This window comes from Plecotus auritus (genome assembly GCF_963455305.1).
Source record: "Plecotus auritus genome assembly, chromosome: 2".
In the NCBI taxonomy this organism is placed as follows: domain Eukaryota; kingdom Metazoa; phylum Chordata; class Mammalia; order Chiroptera; family Vespertilionidae; genus Plecotus; species Plecotus auritus.
Window position 1 is genome coordinate 131168509 of NC_137771.1, and position 20209 is coordinate 131188717.

Here is a 20209-nt window from a genome sequence, read left to right on the forward strand (position 1 = left end):
AAAAACTTTTTGCCATATCATGCTAGTTAGATTTAATCACTTAAAATACCTAGTTAGATGGTAAAAGAAATCAGAGATTCATTTAATTTTAAGAAACTGTTTCAACACTATATCTTAGCTTACTATCTTTAAGATGACTATGAGAATAATACTTACCATGCATAAGTAGAGTTGCTATTCAAAATAAATAAAATGTGTGGCTATATAGCTAAAACATTTGACACCATGCGTGACATAGTATATTGCATACTAATAAGTGTTAGTTCTTATAATTATTTAGCTATAGTAAAAAACATGGTAATATTATTAAGATAGCAAAACATGAAGTATAATTTTTAAAAAATAACCTACTTAAGACAATGTGTATTTGTTTATTAAAAGGAGACTTGCTATGGTTAATTCAACCTAATAAAGTGGTCTTTTTGATATTAAAAAATGCTTCACATTAATCCTTTTAAATGGGAATATAAGCAATATATTTTAAATGGCAAAAGATTTGTAAAACTAAAATTTAATGCAACTTACCATGAATATATGTGTTATAAAAAACAAGTCCAATTCTATAAGTACCTTAAACATTCTTCATAAAATTATAAAAACTCATTTTAAGAAATTAAATATCAAAAAAGTAACAAAAAAAGAAATTAAATATCAGTGAGAGTACACATACAATGAATTTAGTGAAATCCCATAAAATCAATTTTAAACAAAGAAAACATTTCAATATTACATGTACCTACCTGGAGTAGGCAAACAATCGACTATCCCAAAGATCATGATTCCCTCTAGGTCCAGAATGAAAATAACAGGAATCTGTCCCATCAAACATATTCAATCCATCCTCTGAATTTTTTGAAGCATGGCTGTGTACCATATCTAAGAGGACTGTAATACCCATCGAGTGAGCTGTGTCAACCAGTTCTTTTAGCTCTTCAGGAGTTCCATAACGGCTAAAGATAAAGAACACAGCAAAAACAAGATTGCATCATACTTAAAGCAAACAAGCCAATCATTTACTGTGAATCAATTGTTTTACCAGCATTGTACTACATACTTCAGATAGGCAAATGCAGCATAATACTTTGACACAAGTCAAAGTTGCTTAATATTGTTATTGAACAAAGGCAGTAAAGAAGTAGGGAGCAAGTCATATGAATAACAAGAAAAATGCTCAGAGAGGAAGAGCAGTGGGGACAGACATGAGCGAGAGGCATTTGAAGAATAGAAAACTGGCAACTGTAACTGTCATGGAATGATCAAGAAAAAGATGAGATCAATCAACCAAAGGACTTGTAAGCATGAATATAAGCATAATCAATGGACACAGACACTAGCAGGGTGAGGGATGTACTGGGGGTGGGAGTGGCCGGGGAGAGGTAAATGGGAGGAAAAGGAGACATATGTAATACTATATGTAATACTTTAAACAATAAGCAATTAAAAAAAAAAAAAAAGATGAGACCAAAGGGATGGCCAAGACACAAATCACATGGGGTCTTATGCACCAATATAAGACCTTTGGCTTTTATTCCAGAAGGGAATCATTAGTGGGTTCTGTGCAAAAGAGTGACATGACCTAACTTTTATTTTTAATGGTCATTCTGGCCACTGTGCAGAAAGTAGTTCATGTGTAAGGAGGGAGGGAAGTCTATGGAGATGTAGGAGGATAAGAAAAAAATAGAGTGACCAGTTAAAGACCTATTAAAATAATATAGGTAAGAGAAAAAAGCAACGTGGACCAGAGTAATAGCAGCTGAAGAAGCCAGATGTGGGATACATTTGAAGTTACAGGTGCCTAGGTTTTATGATAGTTAGAGGAACAAAAAAGAAGAGTCAAGTACATTGCAAAAGTTTTTGGCTTGAACAACTGGAAGATGGTGATGTCATTTTTTTAAAAATATATTTTATTAATTTTTTTACAGAGAGGAAGAGAGAGGGATAGAGAGTTAGAAACATCGATGAGAGAGACATCGATCAGCTGCCTCCTGCACGCCCCCTACTGGGGATGTGCCTGCAACCCAGGTACATGCCCTTGACCGGAATCGAACCTGGGACCCTTCAGTCCGCAGGCCGACACTCTATCCACTGAGCCAAACCGGTTAGGGCTGGTGATGTCATTTTACTGAACTAGGGAAGATGGAAGGAGGAGGAGATTGGAAAATCAGGAAATTAATTTGGGATATGTTAAGTATTAGGCATATATTAGACATCCCAAGGTTAAATAGACACTGTTTGAAGTTCACAACAGAGATCAGGACTAGAGAGTTAAATTTGGGAGTTGGCATATAAAGTATATTTAAGCTGAGAGAAACCAAGATGGCGGCATAGGTAAGCACCTAAACTGCTGCCTCGCACAGCAATTTCAAAACTACAACTAAAAGACAGAACGGACACCATCCAGAACCACAGGAAAGCTGGCTGAGTGGAAATTCTACAACTAGAAGGAAAGAGAAAAGCTCACAGAGAATTGGAGGTATGGCAAAGGGTCTTTGTGCGCGCAGAGAGGAAGGGCAGCTGAGAGCCTGGCTGACTTTCTCTGGCGGGAGGGGGAAGGAAGCCCGCGACGGCACTGAACCCCAGTTCCAACGGCACTGAACCCCAGTTCCGACTGCACTGAACCCCAGTTCCGGGCGATACCCCGTGGACCCAGGCTCATACAGGGGGAGTCTGGACTGTCAGAGAGAAAGGCACCCGGAGACTCGGAGACCCAGGGGAGCCCCAGTGGGCAAGGGTCTGGGGGCGCGCGCCAGCGTGAACAAAGACTGCGGAGGTTGCAACAGGCTTTCCCTAGCAGAAGGGAGTCGTAAGCTCCTGACTGCACTGAACCCCAGTTCTGACTGCACTGAACCCCAGTTCCAGGCGAGCCCCTGGGGACCCACACTCTTATGGGGGTGGAATCTGGACTCTCGGGCGGAGGCTCAGTAGCCGGGGAAGGCAGAGGTCTGGAGGTGTGCGCGCCCGTGCGCACAAAGTCTGCGGAGGTTGCCACAGGCTTTCCCTAGTGGAAGGGAGTTGGAAGCTCCTAACTGCACTGAGCCCCAGTTCTGATTGTACTGAACCCCAGTTCCAGGCGAGCCCCTGGGGACCCACGCTCTTGCGGGGGAAATCTTGACTCTCGGGCGGAGACTCGGGAGCCGGGAAGGCAGAGGTCTGGAGGCGCACGCAAGGGCAAGGCTGACGGGAAGCCAAGACTGTCTGCTCTGCCCTCAGACTCCACCCCATCCAAGCTGAGCACAGAGGCTTTTGCAATTTGGCAAGTCTAATCCTATAAGGCTGTCTCCAGCACCGAACTTCTCCCAGCATAGACACAGCTGATCCTCACAGCCAACTGGCCTGGAGGTCAATTCCTCCCAGTGATACCAACAACAATAAAGACTTAACTACAACAAGGCTGTACACACAGTCCACAAAGGGGTGCACCAAGAGTGTCCACCTCAGGTTAACTGGGGAGGCCAACCCACTGGGCCACATAGGAAACCTAGCATACAAAGCTCCCCTACTAACTCAGGGCAGCAGTGAAAATGCGGCAACAAAGAAACAGATCACAAACGAAAGAAATGGAGGAAAACAAACGACTGGATATAGAATTCAAAACCATGGTTATAAGGCTTTTCAAGAATATCCTAGAAAAGGCTGATAGATATAACGAGACCCTCGAAGATATGAAAAAGGACCAACTAGAAATTAAACATACACTGACTGAAATAAAAAATATTATACAGAGACCCAACAACAGACTAGAGGAATACAAGAATCAAGTCAAAGAATTGAAGTACAAAGAAGCAAAAAACACTCAACCAAAAAAGCAAAAAGAAAAAAAAATCCAAAAAGTTGAAGATAGTGTAAGAAGCCTCTGGGACAACTTCAAGCGTACCAACATCAGAATTATGGGGGTGCCAGAAGAAGAGAGAGAGCAAGATACTGAAAGCCTATTTGAAGAAATAATGACTGAAAACTTCCCCCACCTGGTGAAAGTAATAGACTTACAAGTCCAGGAAGCGCACAGAACCCCAAACAAAAGGAATCCAAAGAGGACCACACCAAGACACATCATAATTAAAATGCCAAGAGCAAAAGACAAAGAGAGAATATTAAAAGCAGCAAGAGAAAAACAGTTAATTACCTACAGGGGAGCACCCATACCATTGTCAGCTGATTTCTCAACAGAAACTATGCAGGCCAGACGGGAGTGGCAAGGAATTTTCAGTGATGAATAGCAAGAACCACAACCAAGATTACTCTACCCAGAAAGGCTATCATTCAGAATTGAAGGGCAGATAAAGAGCTTCACAGATAATAAAAAGCTAAAGGAGTTCATCACCACCAAACCAGTATTATATGAAATGCTGAAAGGTATTCTTAAAGAAGAGGAAGAAGAAAAAAGTAAAGATAAAAATTATGAACAACAAATACATATCCATCAACAAGTGAACCTAAAAATCAAGTGAATTAAAAACCTGAGGAACAGAATAATCTGGTGAATATAATAGAATCAGGGGCATAGAAGGGAGTGGACTGATAATTCTCAGGGGGAAATGGGTATGGGGGCATTTCGGAAGGGACTGGACAAAAATCATACACCTATGGATGAGGACAGTGGGGGGGAGGTAAGGGCAGAAGGTGGGGTGGGAAATGGGTGGAGGGGAGCTATGGGGGGAAAAAGGAGAAACAATTGTAATAATCTGAATAAAGATTTAATTAAAAAAAATAAAAATAAAGTATATTTAAGCCATAAAAATGGATGGGACTTAATGAGACCCCAAGATGCTTCATATACATAGAGAAGAGCTGAGCACTGGGAGATCCAGTCTTTACTGGTCAGAAAGAGCAAAGGAAATAAGGAAGAAACAAGAAAGATGGGAAAAACAATAGGGGGGTAAAATATACTAAAAACCATGGAAAGAAAAAAGTTCCAAGAAGGTGTGAGGAACCAATTGTGACAAATGCTGTTGACAGTACAAATAAGGGCTTATCTTTTAGACGTGACAGTATGGAGGCTATTAGGACCCTTGACAAGAGAAATTTCAGTGAGGAGGTGAAGAGCCTTCTTGGAATGAGTTTAAGCAAAAAGAAAAGTGGTGAGATTACAGAAAGTAAGTAAAGTTTATTTATTCAAGGAGAATTGCTCTAATGAAAAAGAGCTAAATTGAATATAGGTGGGTTTTTTTCTATGTCTTAAATTCTATCTACCTATTCCCATTTCACTCTTCCCCAAGTTAACTTTTAATTATGCTTTAGATCTCAGTTCTAACATCAGTTCATATCTAATGTAATATGAACAGACCTCTGATTCTTTACTATGATAGTACCCTGTTGTTTTCTTATTTGCTTCTATTACAGATAGAAATCCTAACATGTAGGATTATTGGATTCTGTCTATATGCCACCACAGTATAATCTCCAGGAGGCAGAGACAATGTTAGACTTGTTCAACTTGTGGTCATTCAGGTCAGCACCTCTTCAATGGCTTAGGACCCCTTATGTCTTTCTGCCCAGAGCCACATTCCTTTGATTTCAGCCTGGGAAGGACAGTCCTTTTGTAGGTAGTATATGTCCTACCAATGGACTCCTCAGTCACCTTCCTACATGAGTCAATCTTTTTCCATAAAAGGATGTGAGCTCTGGCAATGACTTCCACAAGACATGACTTTCTGACTAAAGCTTGGGCTCCCAAATACATGAAAATTTCAACAGGTAACTGGTTATTCTTTATTAGAATCATTTCATATAAAAAAAAACAACATTAAATCAAGGCCAACCTCTAAGGCTAGCTGAGTGAGACAAGTATCTATGAGCTTAGTAAAAAACACTAAGGTTCTGTTGACTCTGTTGACCCTAAAATAGTTTACAAAATGACATCATATAAAATGTAAAAATTCATTTTATTTTGTTTTTGCTTAGAAAAGAATGGATATAACGGGTCTTTCATTTTACCTTGAAGCTGCAAAGAAGCTTGTGATTTGGTAACCAAAACTGGCATAATAAGCATGCTCCATGATCGCCATCAATTGAATGCAGTTGTATCCTATATAAGCAAAGATCAGATAGAAATTAAAAGCCACATTAAAAAACAGTAAGAACAGAATTCTTGTCTAATGGCATTAAGTTTTACATATGATCATCTATATACATAAAAGCCTAAGCGACTGTTCGACTGTTCGACCATTCAACTGGTAGCTATGATGCGCACTGACTATCAGGGACATCAACGCACAGGCATGGAAACATGGAAAAAATGATGAATCTCAGAGGGAAGGGAGGAAGGGGTGTGTGGGAAGAGATTAACCAAAGATCATATATGCATATTAGAGGCCTGGTGCACGAATCCGTGCATGGGTCCCTCAGCCCGGCCTGCGGGGAGCAGGCCAAAACCTGCAGTCTAACATCCTCCAAGGGCTCCCGGATTGCAGAGGGCACAAGTCAGGTCGAGAGTCCCCATAAATGGCCTAATCATTTTGAAAAGTTCTACTACTTTAATATATTTTGCTTTTCTGACCTTCTAACACAAATTAAACAGTTAGTTCTTGAAAGTTATACATACTCTAACTAGCTATTTCAAATGTCTTCATTTTAACAAGTAACAAATTATATGCAAATATACTCTTAATTTGGATTTAGAATATTAAAGATGGCAATCAGCATATGCTAAACTTCAGCTGCACTTGTAATATTCATAGTAAAGATTATGAATGCTAAATAAAAGTAACCAATTGCATGCCATATACTTTTTATTGTACCTTTTCCCTTATATTTCAGTTATTCTACCATACAGCAGGAAATATAGGAGCAAATCCATTTTTCCACAAGGTAGCTTTGACAGTCAGCATTAATTCTACTTTGCACTCTTTCATGTACCTATAAAATTACTCTGAAGTTGCTTGTTGCACATATGCACACACGATTGCATGCACACACACAACCTTCCTTTCTCTATCTGAAAATGTTGTGTGCACTAAATGAAGTGACTCAAGGAGGCATGGGACCACTGGAGACTTGAACATGGTCTCACGCCCCACCTTTGCCTCTGGGGTGGGAGACACAGAGCCCTGCACCTGCCGTTGGCTGCCAGAGCCAGAGCCTTTTTGTGAACAGGTGCAGGGGACACAGGGTGCAGAATCCAAAGCAGCCCCATGGACATTATTGCCTTGGATGTTACCATCTCAGAGCTCATAGAGTAGTTTCTGCAGAGCCCGCTAGTGACTTGGATGCAAACTTTGGGCCCATTCGGAAGTGGCAACCAGGAAAACCTATGTACATGGATTAGGTCAGTGGTCAGCAAACTCATTAGTCAACAGAGTGGCAAACCACGGCTCGCGAGCTGCATGTGGCTCATGAGCCACAGTTTGCCAACCACTGGATTAGGTGAATGGCATCTTTTTAACCAAATCATCTTATAAATAAATCCCAGGCCTACAAATCAATACATCACCAAGCACATCAACAATGATGTGAATCTTCGCATTCAGAACTTCACCATTTGATAAGAAACATTAAGCCCTACTACCAGGAAGTTCTCCAGCAGCTAATAGTAATAAACTTGCCCAAAGTTTTTATGACTGGCAAAGACACCCTGTCTGGGAAGAATATGGAGGAAATTAAGAAGGTGCTACTGCTGATGCTGTGCTATGGTTTCTTGTATGAGGGAAAGAGGAGTGTATTGAAAGAATCGAAGAGCTGGATATTGAGGCTCAACCTGGAATTGTGGCCTATATCCAAAAGTGACCCACAACCAGGAGAACATGTTTAACCTGCAATGGCTGGAGGTCCCAGACATGGCCCTGGAGGAGCTGGAGGCCCTCTCGAGGAACATGGTGTTTCAGCTCAGGAGGCTCATAGATGAATGAAATGAACACATGGAGCTGATCATGGACTTCACTCAGTAGCAGGACTATCTCAAGGTGCAGAAGCCACCCAGTCCCCTCAAGTCTTGTAGCTCCATGTCCACACCTAGCCCAAGCAGCGGCCTCTCTGGCAAGGACAAGCAGCAACCTGGCCGTGGAGCTGGCGGACACCAAGGCCAGGCTCCACCATGTCAGGCAGGAGAAGACAGAGCAGCTTATGGATACCAGGCATGAGGTAGATCAGCCGGTGCTGGAGCTTCAGAAAGTCAAGCAGGAGAATATCAAGCTGGCAGCTGATGCCTGATCTGCTTGTGCCTACTATGATGAGCTAAACTCCCTGAGGGAAAAGGCAAATGATATGGAGAGGCTAGAGATGGAGCTGCAGTGCTGCAGGGTAAAGCTGCATGACCTGGAATTCTACAAGGCCCGCATGGAGGAGATGAGAGAAGTTAATATCATTTTAATTGAAACCGAGTCCATGCAGAAGGAACAGGTGACTGGTGCTTATGATAAAGTTCAAGAGCTGGAGAAAGAGAATCTGCAGATGAAAGCTAAGCTTCACAGCTTAGAATAGACTGGGACACAGAAAAGAAACATATTGAGCAGCTGCTGGAAGAGAACTTGATCCTTGAGATTGCAAAGAAGCAGAACATGAATGAGTCCGCCCACCTGGGCTGGGAGCTGGAGCAGCTGTCTAAGAATGCAGACCTGTTAGATACCTCCAGGAAGTTGTTTGTGTTGGAGCTGAACGAATGTACATCCAGCCGCATCCTGAATCTGGAGAAGGAGAGCCAGAGCTTACAGAGCACCTTCCAAAGGCTGCAGGATGTGTCCCTGGCCTGGAGGAGAGCAGTCTCAAGTGTGGGGAGCTGGAGAAGGAGAACCAGCAGCTCAGCAAGATTGAAAAGTTGCAGACCCGGCTAGAGAGAGAAAAGCAGAGCAACTGGAATGTGGAGACCTTCAGTGAGGAGCTGATAGAAGAGAAAGAACAGCTGCAGAGTAACATGAAGACCCCGAAGGCTGACAAAGCCAAGCAGATCAAGGACCTTGAGCAATAAAAAGATCATCTCAACCAAACGGTGTGGTCACTGGGAGAAGTCACAGGTCAGTAGTGAGGCCCACATGAAGGACATCGAGAAGAACAACAAAGTCCTCCATCAGACAGTGACGGAGACCACCAGCAAACTCAGCAAGCTGGAGTTCAAGAGATAGCAGCCACACCAGGACCTGGAGCAGGTGAAGAAGAAGGTGGGGCAGGTGAAGGAGCTGGATAAGAGCTGCACCAGCTAGAGAAGAACAAGAAGCTGGCCAAGAAGGTCACCTCCCTGACAACAGCCACCGAGAAGGTCGACACCCTACAGCAAGCATGTCAAACTCGCGGCCCACAGGCTGCATGTGGCCCACAAGGAATATTTTTGCAGCCCAGCCAACATAACGGTATGTATGAAATGTTTTAATAAAAATTTCATAATTTAATTTTTACAATATCCTGTTATACATAATTACTAATAATGAACTAGAACTTTCGCTAATGACTGATTACTATAATCGTGTTGCATCCATCTCCCTTCCGTGCTTTATGCGCAGGCGCACCATTTCTCTCCACTAATAGTAGCAGCGAATATTTTAGCAGCCTAGTGCCACATCATTGGTCTTGCACTGACTTGTTTGGTGAGTGCAACAGGAAATATTTCGCTTTCGGAGAACAAGTAAAATACATTTATTTGCATTACGCTTATTAATTTGTGCAGTTATTCAGTGTCTGGTAAGTTAATATTCAAGAAAAAATGTTAATTTTGATTAAAATGTTCTATTATTTTATGTTAAATATTACTCATTTATTTCAGCCCTTTGTATTCAGCATGTCTCTATCAAAATAAACCTATGTTTCTATGAAAATTGAAGCTTTTGTTTTTTTGTGGCCCAGATGCTTCTAGAGCAGAACATGGAGCATAAGGAGCAGTACCATAAGGAGCAGAAGCAGTATGAAGACAAATTCAATGCCTTATGGAGACATAAGGAAAAACTGGAAGAAAAAATCATGGATCAGTACAAGTTCTATGATCCTGCTCCAAAAAAGAAAAACCACTGGATTGGAGCTAAAACCTTAGTCAAATTCATCAAACCAAAGAGATTTCCAGAGAACTACTGAAGTCAACCATAGACAGCCCTCCCTGACCTCTGGAGTCCTCAGACCCAACCCTGCCCACTATTTCTCAGCCCCTTGCAGGCAGAGCCCCTCGCAAGACACCCATGGGAAAAGCAACGCAGTGCAAAAAGAGTCCCTTTTTGAGAAGCAAAATCAAGGACAATGACAAGTCTCCAACGTCCCACCCGGCTTCATCTAAACACTTGCGGTCTGGTCTTCCTCCGACATGCCATCCCATCCCTTCCTAAGGAGCCTCTCCCTTTTTCAGAAATGGGAGATTTCTGATCCTTTCTCTTTATGAGTGTCTTCATCATGTACCCTCCTTCATTTCTGAAATTCAAACAAAAAACAGTACCTAAATGCCAGAAGACCCATAGTGGACCCCTCCTCCTGACCACAATTCCAAGCCAAGCTTAAAGTAGCCAACATGGATTCTGATTTCAAAAGAGAAGGTGAGTTGTCACACCCTCTGGACACTACTCCAGAGCAGCACAGTTTTAGGAGAGCGTCAGGACATCCAGGCACAGGTCCCTGGGCCAGGATGTCCGTGCTAAGTAAATCCCCTGGCCACGTGCTGCCCCCTCTCTCGTGCACCTGCAGGTTTAGGTCATGCCTATGTGTAATGCTGAACTGGTCAGTTGTCGCTATGCTTCCAAAAATGTAAGGCCTATCAAGTGAGATTTTTTTTAAGACTTATTTTTAAGCAACTAAATTTAAAACTGTTGGCTCTGCAGATAAGGCCCTTTTCAGATGTATCCTATGCTTTGAGGGATTTATTGCTCCACTCAAGCATTTAGTATAATTGGATTGATGTTGTCAAGCCAGGGTTCAGCCTAGAGTGGTGTTGTATGACCGTGCTGTGTTTCTCTGACATCTTGGTTGCTGATGTTAGAACAGCAGTGGATAGACAGAACATCAGCACTCTGTGAAGGCCAGAGTGGGGGAACGCTGGTCCACAGAGACCTTTAGCTACTGCAGTGTTTTCTGTTTTCAGCAATCCTTGTACCATCTCCATGATTTTTTGTCATGACTATATCACCTGTGTGATTACTTACATGTTTTCCCTTTAACTCACCATTTCCACTTAAATTTATTTGAAAAGGAAAGATTAGTATCAGTCCTTTAAATGGAAAACCAGTATCGCCATTAAAAACAAGGCAACCATAAAAATACACATGCAATTATTACACTGTTAAAAAAAAATAGGCACTGCCTTTATTAAAAAAAAAAAGTTTTTCTCTCTGATTTGCTAAAATTAAAATACTTTAATAAATACTTTTAAATGTTGTTACATTATAAAATGACAGAACACCTCAAATACAACTGTTCTAATATAATATATATTAAATATAATCAATATTACATTCTCTAAGCAGTTATTTAACTTTGGTTTCTAGAACCTGACCTCATTATCACAGATAATTAAGATCCATATATAAGGGAAAACTTTAACCATGAATTGAAAAACTTTCCTGTAGCCAAAATCTGGACTGCCTAGCAAAAGCAGAATAATTAACTATACTTTTATATTGCTGCCTAGCCACTGGAGCAGGTGCTAATATGCTGTGAAATTATTTTTTTAAAGCATACCTATAAAAAAAACACACAGATTTAAAGCATACTGAATCAATGATTCAGCAGTACACTATTCATTCTCCTATTTATTCCCATGAAGACAGTCCTGTGTCGTTACAATCCCAAACACAAACATCTACAACAATGTGTTTCACACAGAAGATGCACCATTAATATTTGTCAAGTACGTCATCCAGACAAGAGCTGTATATACAATGGCTCTGATATAAAATAAGTTCCAGTCATCTTACAACTGTATAATTTTTCCCTAACAAACTAAAATGAACAGACTTTGCTCAATGACCACTTAATGTGATAAAAGTTCTCTTCTGTAAAAAGTAATTATGCTTACATATTTATCTACAGTTTTGCAAGCTATTAGTTCATATTACTTAAAATTGAAATTGGAATAATATCTTGAATTCTTATTATCCCATTTCTCTTTTCTGTGCTATCACTATTACAGGGCAATTTGAGAAGCCTAAAATAAAATGCATTTCTATTACATATTTAATCTCTAACACAAAAAAGAGACACTTGTAATTAGCTTTTCTTATAAGAGAACAGATTCATTAAAATTTTATCTGAATAAAAATCACAGTTATTACTTACCAAGGTCTTTGATTCTTGGTAGTATATTACATGTAAAATGTTTATAAGAAGCTACTTTTCCTTCATGGGAAGAAATTCCCACATGAGACTCATAAATTCTTAGACCTCTTGGCTTCTTTGGTCTGGAATGCTTAAACTACAGAACATAAAGTTAGATACACAATTAGAACATAAAGGCAGGTACGACACTAGCTGATTAAGCATGTTAAGTAAAATAGTGGATCAACTCAGTCAAATAAATACTCCGGAAATGTTTTCACATGTAAAAAAAGAATGGCTACATCCATTAAATTTTCTTTTAGGAAAAAATACTTTTCAGAATCATGTTAATGAACCTATTTTTAAAAGAGAAATCATGGATAAGCTTCTGCCTCATCATTGAGTGAAGATATATTTTTGAGCCTAAGCCCTAGAGAAAACATAACAGCTGTGAAATGCATACATAATTATTAAATGCCAAGCACTTACCAACAAGCTCTAATAACTTAGAGGACAGAAAAGTGAGTTCAAAGATACCTATAATTCTTGAATAAGATAGCCTTAATAATTACACTCACCAATACATTCATGAAATATCCTCACTATTCCTTGTTCTTAAGGATACTGATAGAGCTTCAAACCCATGACAAGGAGAAATATTATATCACTGAAGCATCTTTGATGAATCAGAAATTGTGATTAAGATTTTTAATAATAATTACTATTCTTTATAGGTCACTATGTATAGATTTCGTTTTCTTTCCCCCTTCAACCTCAGAAATAGATGATAAAAAAAACCTCACTTTCATACTTCATTGGCAACAGATGATGAATCCGATATATGTATAGCAAACAGATACAGTATGACATAAAATATTAAACCAGCATTGAAAAGTTGAACATTACTATAAAAATTATAAAAATAAAATTTAATTTTCCTAAAAATATTGGAATAAGAATTTATTTAAAGATGTGTTTTTCTCACTTTATATGTGTGTTCAGGATCCCAGTGTATCCAATCATAATTCACATTATCACCTTCACGAGCCACATATTTCGCCCATGGTGAAATACGATACAAAATCTCTCCACTTTTACTCCTAATAACTACCTAAAAAGAGAACAAAATGTTATTGTTTTAAAATACTTCAAAACTAAGATAATGCACAATAGTTTATGAGCACTGCTATAAGACGGAAAAGGAAGAATGATTGTAAGAATCTAAACTACCATCCAGATGCGTGACCTTAAAGATGTTTAAATTCTATGGACCTTGCTTTTCTCATCTGCTCTAGTATATGACCCTTATAGTTACTGCCGGTTAGAATAATTTATGATTCTGTGGCAATTTCCATGATTGCAAACCAATCATTAGAGTGGTTAATTAAAGTCAGCATATAGTACACAATAAAAAGCCATGAATATTATTTGGGGACTGCAGTCAATAAATCAAACATCAGGAGGAAATAATCCTAATTTATTGTAAAAAAAGTGACAAGGTGAGTTATATCACCATCTATTTTTTTTTCCTTTCTAAAGCAAATAATTATAACATTTTCAAGAAACTAAACAAGAAAAAATGTTTAATTAATGCCTATGTCATACACACACATACACACACTACCCTGCAAATATTTTCTAACACTTTTCAAACTCTTCTATACTCTATTTATGTGGTTTTACCACACAAAACCAAACATTTTACCTTTTAGCCACCCACTCCTTCATTTGCCAATAGTATCAATATTGTTATCCTATACAATAACTAGAGGCCCAGGTAGGGTCCCTAGGCCTGGCCGTCAATCAGTGACAATTGGGGCCTTCCGGCTGCCGGCCAAGGCCTCCCTTCCCCAGCTGCTGGCTGCCAGCCAGGGTCTCCCTTCTCTGGCTCCCTGGCTGCCAGCTGCTGACCGGGCCCTTCCTTCCTTCTGCACTGCCCCCTGGTGGTCAGTGCACGTCATAGCGAGCAATAGAACTCCCAGTCTCTTGGTCGAATTCCCACAGGGACACTTTGCATATTAGCCTTTTATAATTGTCCCCTCGACCAGGAGTTCAACTGGGAGTTCAACTGGGAATTCGACCAGGGGCGGGGCTGGCCAGCCAACCAACCTCAGCCCCACCTCCCAGCCAGCACCGCCCTGATCGGCCCCCACACCCCGATCGGGGGCGGGGCCATCCGGCCAACTGACCGCAGGCCGGCTGGACCCCACCTGTGCACAAATTCATGCACTGGGCCTGTAGACAATAATAAATAATAAGAATAAAATACAAACACAATTTTCACTTAATCTATCATTTTAGATTTAGTATGAAATAGAGGACTGAATTTATTAGCATGATTAGATTAAAAAGTAAGCTACATGAACTAAGTGTCCAAGTGACTGAAATTAAGAGTTTTTTTTAAAGTTCTTAGATCAGGAGCTATACAATATTCTCAGCATTGAGAGAGGACATATTCTTCAGTTTCCTTTAATAGAGAAAAGCTCAAGTTTGTATAATTAATTGGTAATTAAATATTTATATAATGTTTTACAATTTAGAAAGGACCTTCATAGCCATATTTCACTTGATTCAATAGAATCTTTATAACACAAATTTTGAAATTATGTCAGTTGCCAAAAATCCCAAAGTCACTGAGTGGCAAACACTGAACACCGAACTTCCTCACTGTCTTATTCTTAATAGACTTCAAATCACAATTTATGATGGAGAAGGCAGATCCGTGATTAAACTGGAGTATAAAATAGTATAACAGTTCTGAATAGCAGCTTGGCAATATGCATCAAATATTTAAAATATTCTCAATGACTCAGCAATTTGAATTATAGAAATTTGCCCTGTAGAAATAATCAGGAAGGTGCCCAAAAAATTATATATTTTTCTATTAACCTTAGTGTTACTTTTATTAGCAAGAAGTAAATGACTGAATAATGTATAGTTGTTAAAACTTGTATTATTGAATTATATGTATTGAAGGATGCAAGAAAAAAAAATTACATATTTTTATTGATTTCACTGGGGAAGGGAGAGATAGAAACATCAATGATGAGAGAGAATGACCAATTGGCTGCCTCCTGCACACCCCCTACTAGGATCAAGACTGCAATCCAGGCAACCCAGGGATATGCCCTGACCAGGAATCAAACCATGACCTCCTGATTCATAGGCTGACACTCAACCATTGAGCAACACTGGCCAGGTGGGAATTTTTTCAAGATATAAAAAATAATGTGCTGCATCTTCCTAATGTAAATGCACACAAATTCATAGACTAAAGTATTTAAAAAGATAAAATATTGAGCTGGTTGGCTCTGGGTAGAGAGATTTTAGTAGCTTTTATTTTCTAGTTGTATGCTTCTATATTGTTATCACTTCATTTCACTTGTAGAGCTTCTGTAAAAATTAGGAAAAAATAAGTATTTTAGTAAGGTTTGCAAATAGATGAATTATATAATTGCAAACACATTTGTGGAAGTGTGCTAATAACCAAGTTAGATATATTGTGTGCCTTAAATATAGTGATAATGTTAAAAACAGAACTTTAAAAATCTATCAAATCATTTTAAAGAAATATACTAATGAAAATATTATCTTGATGAACTTTTTATAGGGCAAATAGATACTCTGTAACACTGTTACATTTTGGATGTTAATTATAAAAATGTTATTAGGTTCTTTTTTAATGAGCCAAATTATCTCTTTGACTTATGGGAGGTTACTATCAAAAGACATTATTAAATTAAAAGAAACCTCTACCTGTGCAAAAGCCAAATTAACTGAGTGAACTGTATGAAGTCAAATTTTATTTAGAAATGTCATTTAGAACTCAAATATACACTATAATAAATGGTTGGATAAAATAGTGAAGACAGAAAAAAAAAGTGTGTGTGTGTGTGTGTGTGTGTGTGTGTGTGTGTATTAACTCGTTCTGGGAACATGATTTTGAAAGGCTTCTTGCCAAAAATATTGCTCCTATGGACCAGAAAATTACTGAGATAAGATGCTGTCCAGGTAGCCAACAATTTTATATAAACACAGTGGATATGCTCAGCTGGTAAGATGTGTTAGCATATTCTGGAAAATGCTATTGAATGTAACACTGGGTTTCATGAGTGAACATATAGAAGACACAGATATTCAAGGATCTAATTCAATTTTCCCAGATTTCACTACCCAAAGCACGACAATATGCTTTGAGTATATACCTTTTCTCAAAATAAATTACTTAAAAAGGGCTTGAAAAAATATATTAATAAAGATATCTACTTAATGAGGTACAGGTCAAAGTAAATAACCAAGCAAGTTCATTCCTAATTTATAAATCAATATAATCTCTTCTCCTCCTAAATTACCTCAAATTTATATCATATCTAATTTTTTTAATATACTAGTATATTTTTATTGATTTCAGAGAGGAAGGGAAGGGAGAGAGAGATAGAAACATCAATGATGAGAGAGAATCATTGATCGGCTGCCTCCTGCATGCCCCCAACTTGGGATCGAGGCCACAACCCTGGCATGTGCCCCTGACCTGAATCAAACCCAGGACCCTCAGTCCATAGTCCAATGCTCTATCCACTGAGCAAAACCAGCCAGGGCATATATCATATCTAATTTAATTGATATTATATATAAAATATACATACAAACATATTAGTATGTAAAATATACAATATAATTAACTATATATAAATATATAATATATAAAATAATGGGTAGAGCCATACCAATCCATAAGGTGAATATCAGTATTATCTCTGTATTTATAAAATGTGACTGAAACATATTTACATCTGCATAAATATATTTGTAGAGAGAAAGAAAATGTACACACATACATACAGAATATATTGAAATTTTTTCTTAAGTAATATTTATTTAGAAGTGTGTGGAACAAAAGCGAAGTGTTAGAAAAAGTAATCAAAAGTTCATAATTAAGTAAGAGCCTGACCAGTGTGGTTCAGTGGTTGAGCATCATTCTATGAAACAGGAGGTCATTGTTCCATTCCCAGTCAGGGCACATGCCTGGGTTGCTGGCTCAATCCGAAGTAGGGGCCTGCAGGAGGCAGCCAATCAATGATTCTCTCTCATCACTGATGTTTCTTATCTCTCTCTCCCTTTCCCTTCCTATCTGAAACAAAATATATATTTTATAAAAAGGAAATTGATATTCCAGAAGAGAATCTGATGATTTTGCCAATGACCAGAATCCTTAAGAAATATGTTTTAATATTTATAAATAACACAACATAAATATTTTTAAATGCACATATATCATAAAAACTCTAAAATAGCTTAATATTATTTGTAAAGGCTCTTAAATCTCATTTTGATTAACTAAAATTACTACTACTATTGTTTGTAAAAACAAAGGACAAATATGTATACAGTTTTTATTAGCTTTGTTTGTTATTATTGTTTGAACCGATCTGAACATTAGGTAAGGTTATGTAAGAAGAACCTTTGCATTTGGGGAGGCTGAAAAAGGGCTCCTCAGATGTCTACATCCTACTCCCTAGAATCTGTGAATGGTACTTTATAAGGAAAAAAAATGGGGTCTTTGCAAATGTGATAAAAGGATGTTAAAATGGTAAATTATCCAGGTTATCTGGAATGGCAATCGCATATATCCTTATAAATGGGGAAGCAGAGGGATATTTATACAGAGAGGAAAAAGGCAATGTGACCAAGGCTGCAGACACCAGAAGCTGGAGTGGTTAAGGAACACATTTTCTGCTAGAGCCTACGGAGAAGGCATGTCCCCTGCCAACACCTTGATTTCAACCCAGTTATACTGATTTTTAACTTCTGATCTCCAAAACTGTGAGAGAACAAACTTCTATTGCTTAAAGCCATTGAATCTGTGTAGCAGCCACTGGAAACTAATAAGCCATAAAGGAAAATATTGGAGGCAATCACTTTGGAAGAATAAAATGGAAAGTATATATACTGGTTAATAATGCGGATTTTTTTCAATAGATGGAATTACACATATGTTGATATATATGCGATTTGATATGTATGCTAGTTTGTTGTATTGACAGCAAGCTTTAAAACTTCATATGTCAAATTTGCTGAAGGTGTTAACATCACAGATATTTTTATGCTTAAAAATGTCGAATTTCATGCCAAAAAAAGAGCATTTGCGGGAAGTTTTAATTCATTACTTTGAAGAAAAGTGCTGCTGAAAGTTATTGTATACTTCGGGAAACTTACAGTGAACATGCTCCATCTCAAGATACTTGTGAACGCTGGTTTAAACACTTTAAAAGTGATGATTTTGATGTGAAAGACAAAGAACATCCAGGTCAACCGAAAAAGTTTAAAGACCAACAATTACAAGCATTATTGGATGAAGATGTATGTCAAACTCAAAAACAACTTTCAGAAAGATTAAACATTGCTCAACAATTTCTGAACGTTTACAAGCAATGGGAAAGATTTTGAAAGAAGGAAAATGGGTGCCTCAACAACTGAATGAAAGACAAATGGAAAACCGAAAAGTCATCAGTAAAATGTTGCTTCAACAGCACGAAAGAAAGTCTTTTTTGCATCGAATTGTGACTGGTGATGAAAAGTGGATTTATTTTGAGAATCCCAAACTCACAAAAGCATGGGTTGATCCAGGTCAACCATCAACATCGACTGCAAGGTCAAATCAAACCATCAACATCGACTGCAAGGTCAAATCGCTTTGGAAAGAAGACAATGCTCTGTGTTTGGTGGGATCAGGAAGGTGTGGTGTATTATGAGCTTATAAAACCAGGTGAAACCATTAATATTGATCACTACCGACAATAAATAATCAATTTCAACCACGCTTTGATTGTAAAACGACCAGAATATGCCAGAAAACACGGTAAATATTGCTTCATGATAATACACCATCAACGCACTTCAACAAAACCAGTTAAAAACATGTTAAAATATCTTGCCTGGGAAGTATTAACCCACCCACTATATTCACCAGACCTTGCTCCTTCAGATTGCCACTTGTTCCGATCAATGGCACACACACTTTCTGAGCAGCACTTCAAAACATACGAAGAAGTGCAAAATTGGGTCTCTGAATGGTTTGCCTCAAAACAAGAAAAGTTCTATTGGGATGGTATCCACAAATTACCTGAAAGATGGGGGAAATGTGTAGCTAGCAATAGACATTACTTTGAATAAAGCACTTTTGATGTTTCTCTTAAAATTATCATTTTTTTTTATCATGTTTTCTTTGATTACAAAATCCGCATTATTAACCGGTACAACTAGTACTTAAATTTAGTTCATCTCTATCAGTGCCAGAAATAGTTAAAAGATAAAGTCATCTTGATGAGTAGCCTAAATAACACGTATTATATCTTATTAACTTCCTACTCCCAAAAAGTAGACAAGCATATAACAATGCCTTTCACTGACCTTCACTAAACAAGATAAGTCTCTTTGACAATTTCCAGGAAAAGCAAACTCCTTCAGAATAAATATTGCTGAACTTCCAAATTGATAGGAGACCCTTCAAAAAGGTGAATTTGTAATAGGCAGTTTTTATTGCTAGCCTACTTCTATGAAATTATTTTCAGAGATCGAACAAAAAGAATCACTCTTTATAGGATGCAAATAAAAGCTCTACATTTATCATAAGGAAAAAGCTACAGGGCCCTAACCGGTTTGGCTCAGTGGATAGAGCATCGGCCTGCGGACTGAAGGGTCCCAGGTTCGATTCCGGTCAAGGGCATGTACCTGGGTTGCGGGCACATCCCCAGTAGGGGGTGTGCAAGAGGCAGCTGATCGATGTCTCTCTCTCATCGATGTTTCTAACTCTCTATCCCTCTCTCTTCCTCTCTGTAAAAAATCAATAAAAATATATAAAAAAAAAAAAAAAGAAAAAGCTACAGGATTATTTTTTTTCTACCCAATACCTGGCATATTTGATTTATTTTACGGAGATGACCCTATTTAAATAAGTGGAAGATCAGTTGGCAAAAATTATAATCATAATTATGCTTATTGAAGAAATTTCATTTTAAATTTTCTAATTAGGAATATCAGGAACAGTATCTGA

General features: G+C 38.4%; 1 protein-coding gene and 1 pseudogene across 2 annotated transcripts in view; one reads left to right on the forward strand and one right to left on the reverse strand.

The window, feature by feature from the left end:
* Positions 1-20209, reverse strand: part of GBE1 (1,4-alpha-glucan branching enzyme 1) — a 385578-nt gene that overhangs the window by 182592 nt on the left and 182777 nt on the right. Inside the window, exons 4-7 of the mRNA XM_080656181.1 lie at positions 13142-13267; positions 12178-12313; positions 5935-6025; positions 741-950 (exon numbers count right to left, since the gene is read on the reverse strand). Coding sequence (XP_080512307.1) covers positions 741-950; positions 5935-6025; positions 12178-12313; positions 13142-13267 — 563 coding nt within the window. The remainder of the gene's footprint in view (positions 1-740; positions 951-5934; positions 6026-12177; positions 12314-13141; positions 13268-20209) is intronic.
* Positions 7131-7722, forward strand: LOC308242613 (protein Daple-like; annotated as a pseudogene). Its single transcript has 2 exons — positions 7131-7268; positions 7363-7722. The product of its transcript is annotated as a protein Daple-like (transcript).